The sequence below is a fragment of the Microplitis demolitor genome, chromosome 2, assembly GCF_026212275.2.
Source record: "Microplitis demolitor isolate Queensland-Clemson2020A chromosome 2, iyMicDemo2.1a, whole genome shotgun sequence".
Taxonomy (NCBI): Eukaryota; Metazoa; Arthropoda; class Insecta; order Hymenoptera; family Braconidae; genus Microplitis; species Microplitis demolitor.
The window spans coordinates 10,820,255-10,837,288 of NC_068546.1; the positions used below are offsets into that span (position 1 = coordinate 10,820,255).

At 36.3% G+C, this 17,034-nt stretch overlaps 1 protein-coding gene across 1 annotated transcript in view; it reads left to right on the forward strand.

Moving 5' to 3' along the window:
- LOC128667338 (lachesin-like) overlaps positions 1–17,034 on the forward strand; it is a 1,084,098-nt gene that overhangs the window by 375,634 nt on the left and 691,430 nt on the right. The window contains exon 4 of the mRNA XM_053736998.1: positions 11,388–11,595. Within this exon, the coding sequence (XP_053592973.1) occupies positions 11,388–11,595 (208 nt within the window). The remainder of the gene's footprint in view (positions 1–11,387; positions 11,596–17,034) is intronic.

Here is a 17,034-nt window from a genome sequence, read left to right on the forward strand (position 1 = left end):
TTAAATAGTATAGAGACTTTACAGCCTTCTACTGTATCATCCAACAATAATTTCGCAAATAATAATTTTAATAGAAATAATAATTTTAACAATAATAAAAATTTTCATAATTCTAAATACACTCAAAATTCAACACAGTCAAATCCAATTAGTAAAAATGTAGATTTTGAGTCTTCTACTTTATTAAATAATTTCGAGTCTATGATGAAAACTATTTTAGAAAAATTAGATCGAAATACGGCAAATACGTCACCGGGAAAAGTAACTCCTATTAATTCAACTCCAGTATTATCGAATAATAATGCAACAAAAGCTCCTGTCTGCGGTCGTTGCGGAAAAATTGGTCACGTTGCCGAAGTTTGCTGTGGACCAGTAACCGACGAACTGCATATTAAAGCAGGATTACCTCTTCGTCCACGTCCTTCGTCCCCAAAAAACGCATAAGCGCCCTGGTAGACACCAATCACGTTACCAGGGCTCCTGTACCAAATAATAATTCGGACAAGCCTATTGTAAATACTGAAGATAAATCAAATATGCTCAAATTAAATCCTGATGCTCCTGAATTCGTCATCAGCCGTGGAAAATTCTTTTTAAATTATCCTATAGCTGCCGATACTCCAAAATTGGTTGGTAATAAGAATCCTGAGGCTGATTTAATTGATTTTTTAACTCCCCTCGATCAAGTGTCCGACAAGTTGGTGAGTGAAAAGTCCAGCTGGGAGACAAGTTCAGAAGCTTCTCAACAAATCCGAAATACTAGAAGACCAAAAACTGAAAATCCTGTAAAAATTCTAAAATCCAAAATCAAAAATTCCATAAATCCGTCGCGTAATTCTAAAAATAAAATTAATAAAAATCGATTAAAATCTCCAATTAAAAATTCACTACTAGAGCTGGAAATAAACGAACGGCAACGACCAGCAGTCACAAAGCTTGAGAGTACCTCGGAGACAGACGATGCCCTTCTCTGTGATCTAAGGGAGGATACTAATCCTTTATATGACTCAGAGATTGATGAGTATCGATCAGATTCGAGTGAAGACATTGCTTATGCTCCAATATTCACCATTCAAATGAATTCGGACAATAAACAGAGTACATTACTGCCAATGCTCACTAATGATAATAAACTCAGCCAAATGACTTCTTCAGCCAGTCTTAAAGCTCCGTCGACAGTAAGCCGCATGATTGCCAATATATTTATCGGTAAATATGAGCTCGAAGCATTACTGGACAGTGGGAGTGAGCGCAGTTATATTTCTGAGATTGCGTATGAACAAATCAAAGAATATCAACTGCAAGACCTCACACCTGACCCCACTAGCACTCATGGAGTAACCATGGCTAACTCCAAGTCCACGCAACCCCGTGGTGGAGCCCCATTTAAAATTAAACTCGATGGTCATGCTATTATCACTTGGTTAAGTGTTTTAGCTGAATTGTCTACTCCAGTAATTCTTGGTCTTGATTTCTGGCAACTAGCAGATATCCAAGTAAATTCCAAGGAGAGTGCTTGGAAATTGAATACCAGTAACGTCACTCATACACTCTTCTCTCGGTCCGGATTTATAAATCAAGCATCATTAAATGTACTGTCGTCAGCTGAATGCGTCGATCTGGAAAAATTTCTCGCCAACGAATTTGAAAAAAATAAACAAGTCCAGTTGGGTTTAACGCATTTAGTGCAACATCGCATCGAATTGACAGATGAGACTCCAATACGCACTAAACCATACCGTAGAAGTCCACCAGTAATGAAAGCGATGCACAACAGAGTAGATGAATTGCTTGCAAAGGGTTATATTCAGCCTTCAAGTAGTGCTTGGGCATGTTCGCCAGTAATGGTACCCAAAAAGAACAATACTTGGCGCATGTGCATCGATTACCGGCCACTAAATAAAGTCACGAAAAAATCTGCTTATCCACTACCAATTATGCATCGTATTTTGTCAAGCCTTCAAGGTGCTAAAGTAATTTCGGTACTTGATGTCAGCGATGCCTTCCATCATGTTCTAGTCGAGCCAAATAGCCGTCAGTACACAACATTCTGTATAGATGGACGAGGGTTATTTGAATGGATTCGGATGCCATTTGGTCTCACAAATGCACCAAGCACGTACCAAGAAGTTTCCGATATAGTACGAAGAAAAATTATTGAGTTATTAAAAACTCAGTTTTCACATACTGAAGCAGAAAATAAAATTTTCGCCTATCTCGACGACTGGATAATAATTAGTGACGATTTACAAGAGCATAAAATTCTTCTCCAAGCTATCTTTGAAGGATTCCGTAAGGACGGAATAAAAATGAACAAAGAAAAGAGCCATTTTGAATGCTCTGAAGTTCACGTTTGGGGCTTCATGATTAACGAAGACGGTTTGAAACCCGATCCAGCTCGATTGGAGCCAGTTGCAAATTATAAACTACCTACAAACCGTAAGGAACTGCGAAGATTTAATGGACTAGTCAACTGGTATCATAAACATCTTAAAAATGTCGCACAAGTTCAAGGTCCTTTGAACAAATTAACAAGTACTCGAGTTCCATCGGAATAGACAGACGTCGAAGAAAAAGCTTTTGAGGAAACGAAAGAAGCCCTGTTAAAAGCTGCAACTTTGTCATTGCCACGTCCAGACTTATCTTATCGTCTATATACCGATGCTAGCAACACGGGGTTAGGTTCTGTTTTAACTCAGTATGATACAGAACTCGATCGAGAAAATTTAATTATCTGTTTAAGTCGACCGTTAAATAAAGCCGAAATGAATTACACAACAACAGAAAAGGAATGTCTCGCTGTCGTGTGGTCCTTACGGAAATTACGCGGTTACATCGAGGGTTTACCAGTCACGGTCTACACTGATCATTCTGCATTAAAATGGCTTCACTCACTAAAAGATCCTGCAGGTAGATTGGCCAGGTGGGCAATTGACATTTCCGCTCATGACATTGAAGTTGTTCATTATAGGGGTACACAAAATGAAGCTCCAGACGCACTTTCGCGGCGATACGAAGAACCAGAGACTGCTGATTTAACTGCTTCCGATTCTAATCCGTCATCACTGTGTATAATTGCTCAAAATTCTGCTTGGTATGACGAGAAAGTCCGAGTTGTTCAGAAATATCGAGAGAATTATCGTGAATGGAAATATGAAAACGATAAGTTGTATTTTTACCGTCCACTAGCTGTCAAGGAAATACTTGGTGAATTAAATCCTTGGAAAGTCGTTCTATCTAATCAGAAATTCGTCCAGCTATCGAGAAAGCACACTGTGAAGCTCAACCGGGTCATCTTGGGATTGACAAAACCTATCAACGGATACGAAATCATTTTTACTGGCCAGGAATGTTCAAAGACGTCTCATCTTACGTTCAGCTTGCGAAACTTGTATAATGACTAAGGTGATCAGACAAAACCTCAAGGATATATCGGAACAAGACCACCAACGCAGCCTTGGTCTATTATTTCTATTGACACAATTGGTCCATATACTCCTTCAACTATGGGGAATCAATATGCTCTGGTTATTGAAGATCTTTATACACGCTATCTTGAAATCTTTCCTCTGAAACAACAGTCGGAAAAAATCATAAAACATCACTTGATGTCTGTATTTAATCACTGGGGTCCTCCTTGATAAATTATCTCAGATAATGGCAAAGAATTAATAAACAAAGATATAATTAATTTAATTAGTCAATTTAATATCAAATTTACACCTACTCCTATCGGTCACCCTTGCGCAAATCCCGTTAAACGCTGCAATCGTACAATTAAACCTATGATTGTCGCGTTTACAAGTAAAAATCAAAAAGATTGGGATGAACATATTGATGATTTAAAATTCGCGTATAATACCTCGGTACATACTGCTTTAGGCGTCTCTCCATTCTATCTAATTCACGGACGTGACGCACGACTAATTAATGACACCGATCCTCTTGAAAATCTAGACGTATCTGACGTTACCGCTTGGCAAGCCCGAATGGACCGTGCAGTTGAACTGAGACATTTTGTTGAGCAAAATAGGTTAAAAGCTAGGGAACGCACGCGGAAACAACACGAACAAAAATTTTCTGATATTCCTATAGATTTAAAAGTCAGTGATCAAGTTTATTACCTAAATAAAAAACTAAGCAAAAAAGTTGACGGTTACAGTGCTAAATTAGCACCAAAATATTCGAGACCCGCGATTGTCTCTAAAATTTTAAGTCCTCTAGTAGTTGAATTACAAGATAATGCCGGTAACGATATTGGCACATACTATTACAATGATTTAAAAATTCCTAGACGGTCTCGAAGACGTAACTGATTATTTTCAATATATTTCAGATCATTCACCATGAAAGTCAAAATACATGGAAAATCAGGATCAGATACTGAAGCCTTATCTCATGAGTCCGAGGCCGAGGTGTCTGATACTGAAGTAACATCCATCCATGCAGTCATACCATCATCTGAATCATTATCACTCTCATCTAACACTGCATCAACATCCACCTCTGAATTACTCCCTGATATTGAGAAGACAACAGCAACTTCGTCACCGGTGGCACCGGTAATCGCAACAACCGTCGCAGCATCACCAACATGGTCTACTGGGTCAGCGACATCGACTGGACCCCAATTTGCGTTGCCGCCATGGCAAACTACGACTGGCCTTGACTTTGGTCGTCCATCATCCGCATTATACGTGTCGAGTCCAACAACAACGCCTACATCAGCAATGTTTGAGACTCTCACTAAATTCATGAAGAATGAATTTAGTAAGTTACATGCTCGTATTGACCGGGCCATAAGTCACCGTCCTGCGGCCACGTCACTACCATCTGGGGTATCAAGATTTGACATCCAGTGGATGGAATGTATCGACGAGAAGCTAGAAGATCTTCAAATTGTCATCCAAACCAACACTGATCAAGTCGCGGAGCTGAAAGCACAACTTGATTCTTTAAGATCATCATCAACTGCTCAAGAATCAGGTGCTACTGCTCACCTCACGGCTTAACTTCGACAGCTAAATGAGCAAGTCCAGTGAAGCCAGAAAATGATTGCAGATATTAAATTGCTAAGTTCCGAAGAATTTGCTAAGAAATTCCAGGCGATTAACTCGCAAACGCAACTGACCGTTACGGAAATCAGCTGTCAGACAACAACGACCTCAACTGCAACCTCTACTCCAGTCAAAGTGGAGTATGACATCGGTATTACGCCAAATAACAAATAGGTGCTGCCATTACTGGCTCAACAAGCTTCCGCTTGGGGTCCGAATCCAGGACTCAAGATTCGTGATGGTGCATACCAACGTCCACCGCCGGAAAATGCCAGATTTCCACTATCATCACTGCTAGCTAGGCGAATGGCTCGCCAAGAGCTGTCTGAAAAAGAAGTTTCGACACTACGAGCTTCGGGAGCCATCCCCAAAAATATTAAAACGAAGATCCAGATGGTAACGTTCGCCAATTCGTTACCGTACTCACAGACAACTCTAGCTCCAAAGTATGATGTCCCGCTGCAACCTAAAGAAGCATATAACCAATTTCTGTCTAGTATAACTTCTGTGCCAACATCAACCTCTACAGCAGCTGCCACGGAGATATCCCAACAGGTCGTCGTCCATAACGGTCTCCATTTTATGGACTACGCCACCTTCTGCAAGGCTGTCGAGAAGATCTGCATCACTGTTAAGCCTCGGATATGTTATACAGAATTGAGGGAATCATGGACACAGACGGTTACGACCCAAGCTCAGTCGTTGTTCATCTCCAATGCGTGTCGAAATTGTCGGCAACGAGAACACAAAATTGCCGAATGTCAATTATCATGGCAACCTGACATGTGCCACGTATGCTATCAGGACCAAGTGACGACGGCAACGTGCTTCCGTCCACACGATAAAAATTACAAGGACTACATTCGGGGACGTTGTCAAGGCTGTGGTATCCCAAGCCAATTATTTGACCCACACTGCAACTTTTGTAATCGCAGATACCCGGGGTACAAAGATTGGATATAAACGAAGTACACTCCGGAGGACATTGAGCGCTTCCATCGTAGTCACTTGCGCGCTACCAAGAAACTGGAATAAATTACCTTACGTTACCGATTTAGACTGTAAATCTAAATAAACACACATACATAATCTCATACTCATCTCATTAATTCATTTTATTATTGTTGCCAATTGTAATAATTTTCAATTACAGCTTCGAGTCCGGTAGCAGTTGGTAGCAGAAAAAAATTACTATTCTTTCTTTACAGCCCAGAGACTGTGGAAAAACAAGAATTTAAAATTATATTTTTATTACTAGTGTATATTTTATTTTCTAGTTCGTAAGTTGTAATAATTCCCTGATCCAGATCGAGGTCCCAGGATCGAAGTGGAATTGAGATTAGGGTGGCGGGAATGGGAATTTAAGTCACAATACTCCTAACGGCTTGCGATCGCTTTCAAAATTATTTTTTTTACTGGCAATCTACTTGCACAACTGGCGATTGACTCGCACTTTAAAATTCAAATCAACACTGGCAATTGACTTGCACTACTGGCGATTAATTCGCAACACTGTAAATAATTTAATGTACATATTTTTTTTTGTATATAACTATTGTATAAGAATTACTGGCAATCTACTTGCATATCTGGCAATTTACTTGCATATCTGGCGATCTACTCGCAATATTTTCAGACAACCTAGACGAGAGGTCAAAAGGGTAACCTTGGCTTAGTGGGGGGAATTGAGACAATGTGAATTGTCTTCGTCGTCCTCAGCCTTGCGGTTCCCATTTTTCCCCGTCTTCTTGTCGTCTGAAACAACACAAGTCATAGTGCCGTGGTCACATGACTAATTTTCACGTTGACGCATGACCGTAAGGGTGAAGTGGGGACGGAGTTCAGAGGCAAGTCCCAGGCCCTCAATTATCGGTCAGTCACTTCGATCTTGGATCTATTAGCGTTCAGAGTTATTCTAAATTAATTTTTGTTCGCTGGCAATTTTATTTGCATTATATCAATCTATTACGATTCAATATTATTATTATATTCTATATTTCACTGGCAACTTAGCTTGCGATTCTATGGTTTATTATATATTATTATTTTAGTATAAAATACGTTTTAGTTAATTAGTTTATCATTACGTTACCGCTGTTACATCTATAGTATCAGCGTATTAATTATAAAGACTAAAATCAGTGCGATAACCAACGCTTTCCACGTGGCCATTCATTGTTATTTGGACCATATCAATTGTATTCTGCGAGAACATTTATTGTAAGTAATTGAAATTATTATAACTGGCAATAAACTTGCATACTTTCCTCTTCCTACTATCTTTTATTCATATTTTAAAATACTGGTAAAATTATGTAATACGATCCAATACCTATTGATTAAGTTGCATAGGATAATTGAAGTAATTATAAATAATAAGCCGTGAGGTAAGTTAATGAATTTTCATGTACGTTGTCGAGTTTGAATAAGTGCGGTTCTTTGCTTTGCAAGAACCCCAGCCCACTGCTCTGTCCAAGTAAAATAAAAATTTGTTAGAGGCCAGCCTAAGCCAGGGTTCAACCCGCGAATTCTAGTGGCTGCTGGTAAAAATTGCGAAAATAAAAGCGGTTTGTCTCACAATATATGCTCGGATATACGTATATCTATTTGGATGTCAATCTTAATACATATCTATATCTGCTCATATATGATTAGATCTGAGCAGATATCATTATATATGCTTATATCTAGCAAGATCAAATATTTGGATGTATTTGGATATAAACAGATATAACGAGATCCAGGCATATCTGGTTGGATCCAAAGGTTTGTTATCGGGTAGTCATATTTAGTCAGATTCAATAATATTTAAATACACGTAAGGCTCCTGAATCGTCGAACTGTCGGGGTTTCACTGTGAATAAGACATTAAATACAGTGTTTTTTTGTCTAATAATTATACACGAGTTATTGAATTATATACAAAAATTAAAAATTTTTTTTTTCTTACAGATTTTAATATATACGTAATTTAAATCAAATACTTGATATTGTACTAAATGAATAAAATAAATCAGTTTAATGTTTCTGAAGTATTGAACTATTTTTTTCTTCACTTAAATATCAGTTGACTAACCAGTAGCCAGCCGGTCCTATACTTCAACATTGGCTCAAAATATATCTAGATATAATTTAACATGAGGTGGCTGGCTACTGGTTTGGGGCTGGGTACTGTCACTTTCAACCTATGTTTTCGAATCTATGTAGATTTCTTTAAAGATCGACATTTACGCAGATCCGCTTGGATATATTCGTGGATATAGTGGGATCTCTTTGGATATTTTGAGATCTGTTTGAATATACTTACAGATAGTGAGATCTCTTTGGATATGGTCAAATCTGTTTGGGTCCGCTTGGATCGCGCCAAAATTTGGATCCAAACATTCAGATATGTTTGAATCCAATCATTTATGTTTGGATCTAAACATTTGTTATCGGGAATTCGTATCACCTAAGGTAACTCGAGCCGGTTTCACTTAAATACAAGAAAAAAACACTTAACGCGAATAATTATCCAACGCGGATGATAACAATAATGCTAACAACGAAAGACCGTTTGCTGAGAGACGCTAAATCCTTCCTTCGAAGAATTCCTTACGCAACAGCAAACTAAAATCTAACTTTATCAACAAATACGTCATTAAAATTATGACGCAGTACTACTGCCAAACCACAATAATTTTATGTCGGATATGATAATAACACCGATACCGTCTCGATTTACTTTACAAGAACAGAGAAAGATAACCCGTTCACAGTTATTGAACTCAAACAGAAACTCAGCATCGTCTAAGCGTCTATGTGGTACTCAATCCTAGCCGACACACCTTTCTTTTGACCGAATCTTATTCATTAAGTTAGCCCTTGCAGCTTATAGGCCGATCACATCAACAATTCACCCTGATTACACAGCAGACTTAACTTGATTAAGTTAATGACATTTAATTAGTAATCCAGTAATTGGTCTTCCAGTTTCTGTTTTAGTGCCTGCATTATCTATCACGTGGTAGCTTGGTTGCCATCATTCAGAACATTCCCCAGCCAAACTCTACTACGTTTTAGTAACTGTACCATCTATTAGGTGGCAGCAGTCTTGTCATCTCAAGGACATTTCCCTAGCTAGATTCGGCTAAAGTTTTAACTTCACAGATATTAGTTGATTGCCACTACCTTGCAAGTATTGCTACCATGGAGCCAAATTTCGAAATCAGCTGGTACTTGAGGTCAAGGACATTCGTCAACATTTAGCAGCCGAAAATGACCTTTCAACACGTCCCCGGTATTGACAAATTGAACTAAACGCTTTACACTGTTTATTCTCCCTCCAGTTATCTTACCATGTACTGGACGACAAATTACTCGTAGTTTGCATCGACCAATGAGCAATCAGCTATCAGCATCCCATCCAAATACTTGGGGCTTAGCTTACGTGTAATCTGGTTGTTGTTCTTCAGTCTCAGTATAGTCTCCAATTGGCGAATCGGCTACCTGCTATACAGTAATCATGTTTCAGATTCAATTCCTGTTATCTACTGGTGGCTTGGTTTTTATACTCACCGTGGCTACCCCTTTATCAGTAAACGAGTTGTCTTTTCTCATACGCAATTTACCAACTAAATACTTAAAAATTTCAATAAGTATTACGGCTGCCCAATTTCAAAACACAGTAACTGATAAAAATAATTTTTTTTATAATATGTATTGAATTATGTATAGAAGAGTCCACTGGAACTAAAAATACTAAAAAATCGATTTTGAAAAATTTGTCCCTTACTGGGTTTGGAAATTGGGCAGCCGATTCCTTACGACTAGCATTATTGTTTTCATTTTATTATAATTTATTAGGGAATTGAACCTCGGATCCTCCTTATTCAGGAGTGCCAACCTAATACGTTCAAATTTATTGATACCAATAGACGTCGTGACCTGCGAGTGACTGGTTAAAAATAACAAATAATAATATACTCTCATTATGGAGTATTCAATTGAGAAAATTAATTAAAAGAATACAAACTAGTCAAAGCATGATGATCACATGTCAGACTCAAATTTTTCTTCATGTTACAATATATATAAACTTTTGAAACAATGGTATTTTTGGAACCTACTCGATTAGATATGATAGATTATGGCAAAATTATTTGAAAATTCCACCATGAGGACAAATGCTAAAGATAGATTTCAATGAAATCTAGTTAAAACGATGAACTTTGTAAAAATAACGATTTTCCTCAACAACGGCGAAAATTTCATGGGGTATATCATTTTAAAACTTTTTGCATTATTATTCGTTAAGTACATTCAGAGACAAAAAAAAGTGTCCTAATTAGTCAATTTTTGAAGAAGTTATAGCTATTCGAAAAAATAAAAGTCAAATTTTAAAAAAATTCATAGCTTTTCTTGGTTTGGGTAAAGAAACTTGAAAATTTCCTGAAAAATTATTTTAATGGGGTAGAAAAGAAAAAAAAAATTTCAGCCAAATCGATAACTCAGTAACGGTTTGGAAGAAAAAAATAAAAATTTGTACATCAGCAGCTTCTAATAGGTATTGGAATATATGAAAAAATGAGTGTAATCGAAGAGGTTCACGTAAGAAACTCGATAATTTGATATAGAATGCCCCATGTGCATACACTCGGCATCTAACTCCTGAAACTTGTCCTTGGCTTATACCATGAGACCTCCGGTATGAAACTTCTCTTACTCACACACACACCCACACAACTTATCTGTACTTTAAAATCCTTATACTCGTAAACATTTCGTATACAAACCATACTTAAATCGAATTTAACCAACTAAATGCAACCGTATAAACATATTCATGTACTTATATACTCAATACTTATTTCTAGGCATACTTGTACTCACACTTACCAGATACTCATTATTTAAACTATACTAACGCATTACCCGTACTCTACCGATTACTCCTCAGTATAGTTGTAACGATTGCAAAATGTTACGTTACAGCGTATCGAACTTGAAATAGTATGTCCTATTAAAGTACCCTTTGAAATAATAAGCAGTATAGTGTAGGCATAAAGAATTGGTCTCTTCTCCACTATAATCGAAGGCTCAAAAATTGAACTTTTAATATATTTTCAACCAAAATAACGGTCATGAACTGGATGCTGATGGACAATTTGATTAAATTAATATAATTGGGTTTTATATTCTAGAATATTATTTAGACTCTGTAATTAATATGTGACTATATAATCGTACTTTTTCAAAGTATTAAAATTCCTTTAAACTCTCTTAGCATAACGTGTTTAAGCTCTTACATTCTTGACATAGTTATAGCTAACGTAAAAATATATTTTGTAGGTTGCTTGGATGCTGTTTGATAAAAGTGCTATTTTGACAGTACATAATCATGTTATTACTAGAAATCCACGAATATCTGTAACTCACGACAAACACCGAACGTGGTATTTGCATATAAATAATGTTCATGAGGACGACAAAGGAAAATATATGTGTCAAATCAATACAGCAACAGCCAAAACTCAATACGGTTATTTGGATGTAGTTGGTAAGTAATTTATGATGCAACATTTTTTCTCCACATTAATTATTTTTTTCATGATTTGGCCAATTAATAAAGATCACTTTTTAGAAGAAAAACAAAACTTGCTTCGAAGCATTAGATTGTAAATGGGATCAGTAGGTATAATAACCTCTCTTCCCAAGGAAGAAAATGGTTGAAGCTGACTTCATCCAATTCTGACAAAATGGTTGGGTATAACTAGATCTAACCCTGTTGGCAAAATTTATAACTGCTCACTTTTTTCCAAGTCCTTGAGTTTAAAGTCATAATTGTAGAAACAAAATTCGAGCTCTTCGACTTCAAAAAAATCTAGGTGACGGCTAGCCATGTGGGCCAACCCCGAAACTTGTCGCTGTTTTCGAGCTCAAGAAGTTTGAAAACATAATTGTGAATACATTTTCAAGCTCTTCAAACTCGAAAATACTCTTGACAGCAATTGTTTTTTATGAGCTTTTCGAGCTCAAGCAAGTCACGTTTTATGTTAAAGTTTGGAAATTTAAGAACCGAAAGTATTAGATGCGAAGTAGAAACTCGGCTTATATTTATATATATATTAGGGTGCTTCGTTTGAGATGGCTATTTTTTTTTCCAAGTAAATTTTTTTATTTCAATTATCTATAAATTCGCGGCATTTCAAGATGTTTGTTCGGCCATAGGCCGAAATCACAGAAAAGTACTTCCTCTTTGGAAGTACTTGTAGCTAATTTATATTTTGTAACCGGCCTCAATAGTAAAAAACCTTAAAGCCAATCTTTTCTCGAATTTCATGGTTTGTTTTATTTTACTTGCAAACCACTAACTTTACGACAAAATTGTATTTAACTTTTTTGTAGGGAATTTTATTTCCTACAAAAAAAATCATGTAAGACAATACCGTAGAACTAGTAGTTTTCGAGATAAATCCAATGAAACACCTCAAAATTTAAGAAATCGCTGTTTTATCCAAGATTTCATTACTTTTTTATAAAATTATGGCCAAAGAATTACATCACATATCCTGGTTAATATATCATTAAGAATATATAATCCCAGGAAAAAAGTTTTTCATGAAATTTTATGCTAAAAATGGCCGGATGAAATTTTACGACAATTTATAGAATATTATGGAATCTTATAAAATTCTACAGTCACCATTGATTTTTCGAAAAAAATATTAGGTTTTGAGCAAAAATTGCAATTAGATCTTACACATTGACCTAATGGGTGAAGGCATTACAGTGACAGACCAATTATAATTTTTATTGACGAAAAAATCCTGGCGACTGTTGGGCTCGAACCTACTTCCTTTCAATTGAGTCTCTCATAATATTCTATGAAATTCGATAAAAATTTGTAAAATTTCGTGGTTATATAAAGTTTCATAAAATTTTGTAAAAGAAGACAAAATTTCAGAAAAAGTTATAAAGTTTTACGTAATTGTTGTCAAGATTCCAAGAATTTATTGGTATGAACTTTCATAATTTTTTTTTAATTTTTTGAAATCTTATAAAATTATATGAAACTTTATAAAATTTCATAATATTATATGAAAGATCATAAAAATTTTACATATTTGCTACCGAAATCCTAAAGAGTATTGTAAAAATTTTGTTTTTATTTCTAAAAATTCATGAAATTACATGAAATTTTATGAAGTTATGTAGTTTTATTAAACTATGAAATTGTAATAATATTTTTAAAAATCAGTTGGAAACCAAGAGATAATTTTCATAAAATTTAACATAATTTGATGAAATTTCATGAAATCTTGTAACATTTCGAGTGAGGCGAAAACCATAATTGTGTGAAATTACATGAAGTTTAGTTGAATATTATAATATTACATAAGACTTCACATAATTTCATATAATTTTATAAAAATATATAAAATTTCATACCATTAAGTCCTTGGAATCTTCATAACAATTATGTAAAATTTTGTAAATTTTTAAGAAATTTTATAAACTATTATAAAGTTTTACAACAATTTATGGAATGTTGCAAAATTTCATGAAATTTTATAGAATCATATAAAGTGTTGCAAAATTTTATGAAATTTCATAGAATTATCTCTCAGTTTCTGATAATTCATAATTTTTTTCCATATTTTATAAACTTTTATAAAATTTTGTGAATTTTTTTAAATTTTAAGAATAATATATCAAATTTCATACCAATAACTTCTTAGGATCTCAATAACAATTATAAAAACTCTATAAAATTATATAGAATTTTATAAAATTATATATAATTCCATAAAATTTTATGAAACTCTATCAAATTTCACCAAATTTCATAAGTATAGTTTCTCTAAATTTGTTAAAATTTTGTAAAATTGTATAAAACGTCATGAAATTTCATAAAATTTCATGAAAAAATTTGTAACAGGGAATTTTGAATTTTCCGCGCTCAGTTGCCGTGATTTTCTTTCATGTGCGCGGTCGTTATAATCTATTACTGCCCCAGGGTTATCCGAGGTAGAGTGCGATTGTCGTCCCGAGCGGAAATCGTAGGGGCTTGTCTGTCAGTCCCACATAGTAATAAGTAGAGGTGGCTGAGTTTCCGGAAGTTGCCGAATTCGGTCGAGTGGGTGTACAATTATAAGAAAAAACTCAGGCCGAGACAACCAGACAAGACGCCGAAAGGTTAAGACGCTCTCCATTAGACAGGTGAAGGAGCCAGCAACGTAATAAAGGAAAGTAATAGAACGCAAAAGACGAGAAATAACAGGAGGAAAGACTAGAGACAACCGGAGGACGCGAGGAGAGACGGTGAAAATAAAAGAGAAACCATTGTATATGTTTTTAGCGATGATTTCGTTAAACGCTACTAAAATCTTAGTTAAAACAGCGATTTTCCTAATTTTGAGATGTTTAATTGGATTTATCTCGAAAACTACTAGTTTTACGGTATTATCTTACATAACTTTTTTTGTAAAAAATAAAATTTCCTAAAAATAAGTAGAGTACAATTTTGTCGTAAAGTTCGTGGTTCGCAAGTATATTAAAAAAACCATGAAATTCGAGAAAAAATTGGTTTCAAGATTTTTTACTGTTGAGGCCGGTTACGGAACGTAAATTAGCTACAAACACTTTCAAAGAGAAAATATCCCGCCTATGGCCGATCAAATATCTTGAAACGCCGCGAAGCTATAGATAATTGAGATAAAAAAATGAAATTTACGTGTTAATTAAATGGGAAAATTTGAAATTTATTTAGCGAGTACTTAAAATCAAAATTAAGAGCTCATCTTTAGTGAGAATATATTCTTCAATGTGTACAATGATATTTTGACACGGGATTTGGAAAAAAAAGTCATCTTAAACAAAGCGCCCTAATATATATTGTAACATTTTAAATTGCACTACATAATTCGACCCGACACGTGGTCACTTTATTTGTTAATCCGTAATTTTTTTTATTATTACATTTTTTTTTTTTAATAATAATGTAAGGTTAGGTTTATTTGGACAGCTGCCGCATATTTACTTGGCCGATCCCGGCGTTCGAATAATTCTCCCGCGTGATTTAAAATCATTAATTCGTTCAGTTGGCAGCGGGGTACGAGAACGATCCGAGACTCGCAAAATTAGTCCTAGTCATAATAGTATTAAGTTAATTAGGAATTAAGGTAGTTAAGTGGGTATTACTAGCTGTAAGATAGGTACTCGTTTGCTGGTCACCAGAGCCCAAGAGGAAATGGCTGAGTCGCGGACCGTCATCTCACGGCCCGAGGAGTTAGCAGCTAATCTCAGCCGAAAGACGACCTATGGAAATTACCGCTAGCGGAAATGACCGAAGTTGCCAGCGGATCGTGATCTCGCCTGCTGGACGAATAACATCTTCGAACAGCCTAGTTAAGGAATACGAACAGCTAGAGCAAATGAGTTCACAGCAGACAGTAGCGTAGATCGAGTAATTACCCGGAAAATCGGAGTGACTTCGAAGTGACCGACCGTCGCAGTGGGAGTTGAATCTGACCGTCACAATAGAGATGACTGCCAGGTTGAGGCTCTATCGACGCGCCGCCAAGTGAGGAAGCCCGGAACTAAAGGCGGGAGCCTGAAAAAAAAAACAGACGACACCATTCTGGATCGTACCTCGTGGTAACTGACACGTGCTTTCGAGTTAAAATTCGTCTAATTAATTACTGTGAGAGAAATAATTCGGCATTCGAAAAAATTCGGCAATTAAGTATTTGGGTTGCCGACAGTTAAATCCTGGTCACAGCACCAAGATTGAAGGACATTTTTTTTATTGTTTGGTTTAGTCTTCCGGTTCTTGCGGGAATATTCTGACGCCATTCCCGGCCAGCCATTTACCTATCGACCACGTGGAGCCGAGGGGATTCAGGACTTCGAGATCATCGACCGGTGAGCGAGTCTACCAAATTTGTTTCGAGGAATAACTCGAGTTGACGCCGAAGAGTGGTGTGATTATACTGATCTAATAGCGTATAGTGGGTAAGGCGTTTCCAACTCGACTTATCCCGCTGGTACATTTGTTTTCTGTTTGTAATTTGAAATTTGATATCGTTACCTAATTTTATATACTTTATTGGATAGTTGTTTACCGCATCGCGAGTCTCGTTATTGACGTTCCTCTTCTTGTGTTTTCCGAAGCCCGGCTATTATCCGTATTATCTTAGTATTACAACCATTATTTAGTCTAGTAAGTTAAGTAAACATTTGGACGTTAATTAACGTGGTAAGCCGAGTTACCGACGGGTGTTAAGGTCAAGGGAGTTGACATCACTTGGCCGCTAAGTTGCGAATCGAGGGATAGCCGGAGTTTACTTGTTGTACGATAATTACCTCGAGTCATGATAATGAATATTATCATTTAGTACGTTGTGGTATCATAATTTATAGTTCGTTTACATTATATCGAGTCAATTGCCGAACCCGGCTAGAGTAATATAAGGATTGACTAGTATGTCTAGTTAGTAGAGTAAGATTACAAAAATTTAATTGTCATCGATTTGTTGCGTTATTTAATTGCTGTTCAATATACTACTAAATTTGCCTAGTTGACTGTTAGTTATTTGACGTTAATTGTAAGTGCCTACCCTATTCTCGATCCGCCACCCTGAGCCGACTTCTTCCGAGTATCGACTTCGGTGATTGATACATCACCTGGCGCCCAACAACTGCAGCAGACAAAACGCCTCTCATCCCACAAATACCTTTTTTCATCTCTCCTCTTCTCATTATCACTTAAAACGTTCCACTCTTTGGTAGTTGGCGACGCAGGCATTGATTATTCTAATCTAAACCTAAAGTATCGTCGCTAAAATGGTGACCCCAACGTGATTATCCTATCACGTCTGATGTCTTCCGCATCCACATGTGACGCGTACCGCTGTCTTTACAGGTCGAAGTGCATCACTCCCAAAAACGGAGACATCTACGCCTACTTGTGTGAAATCTCAGACTCAGACAATTC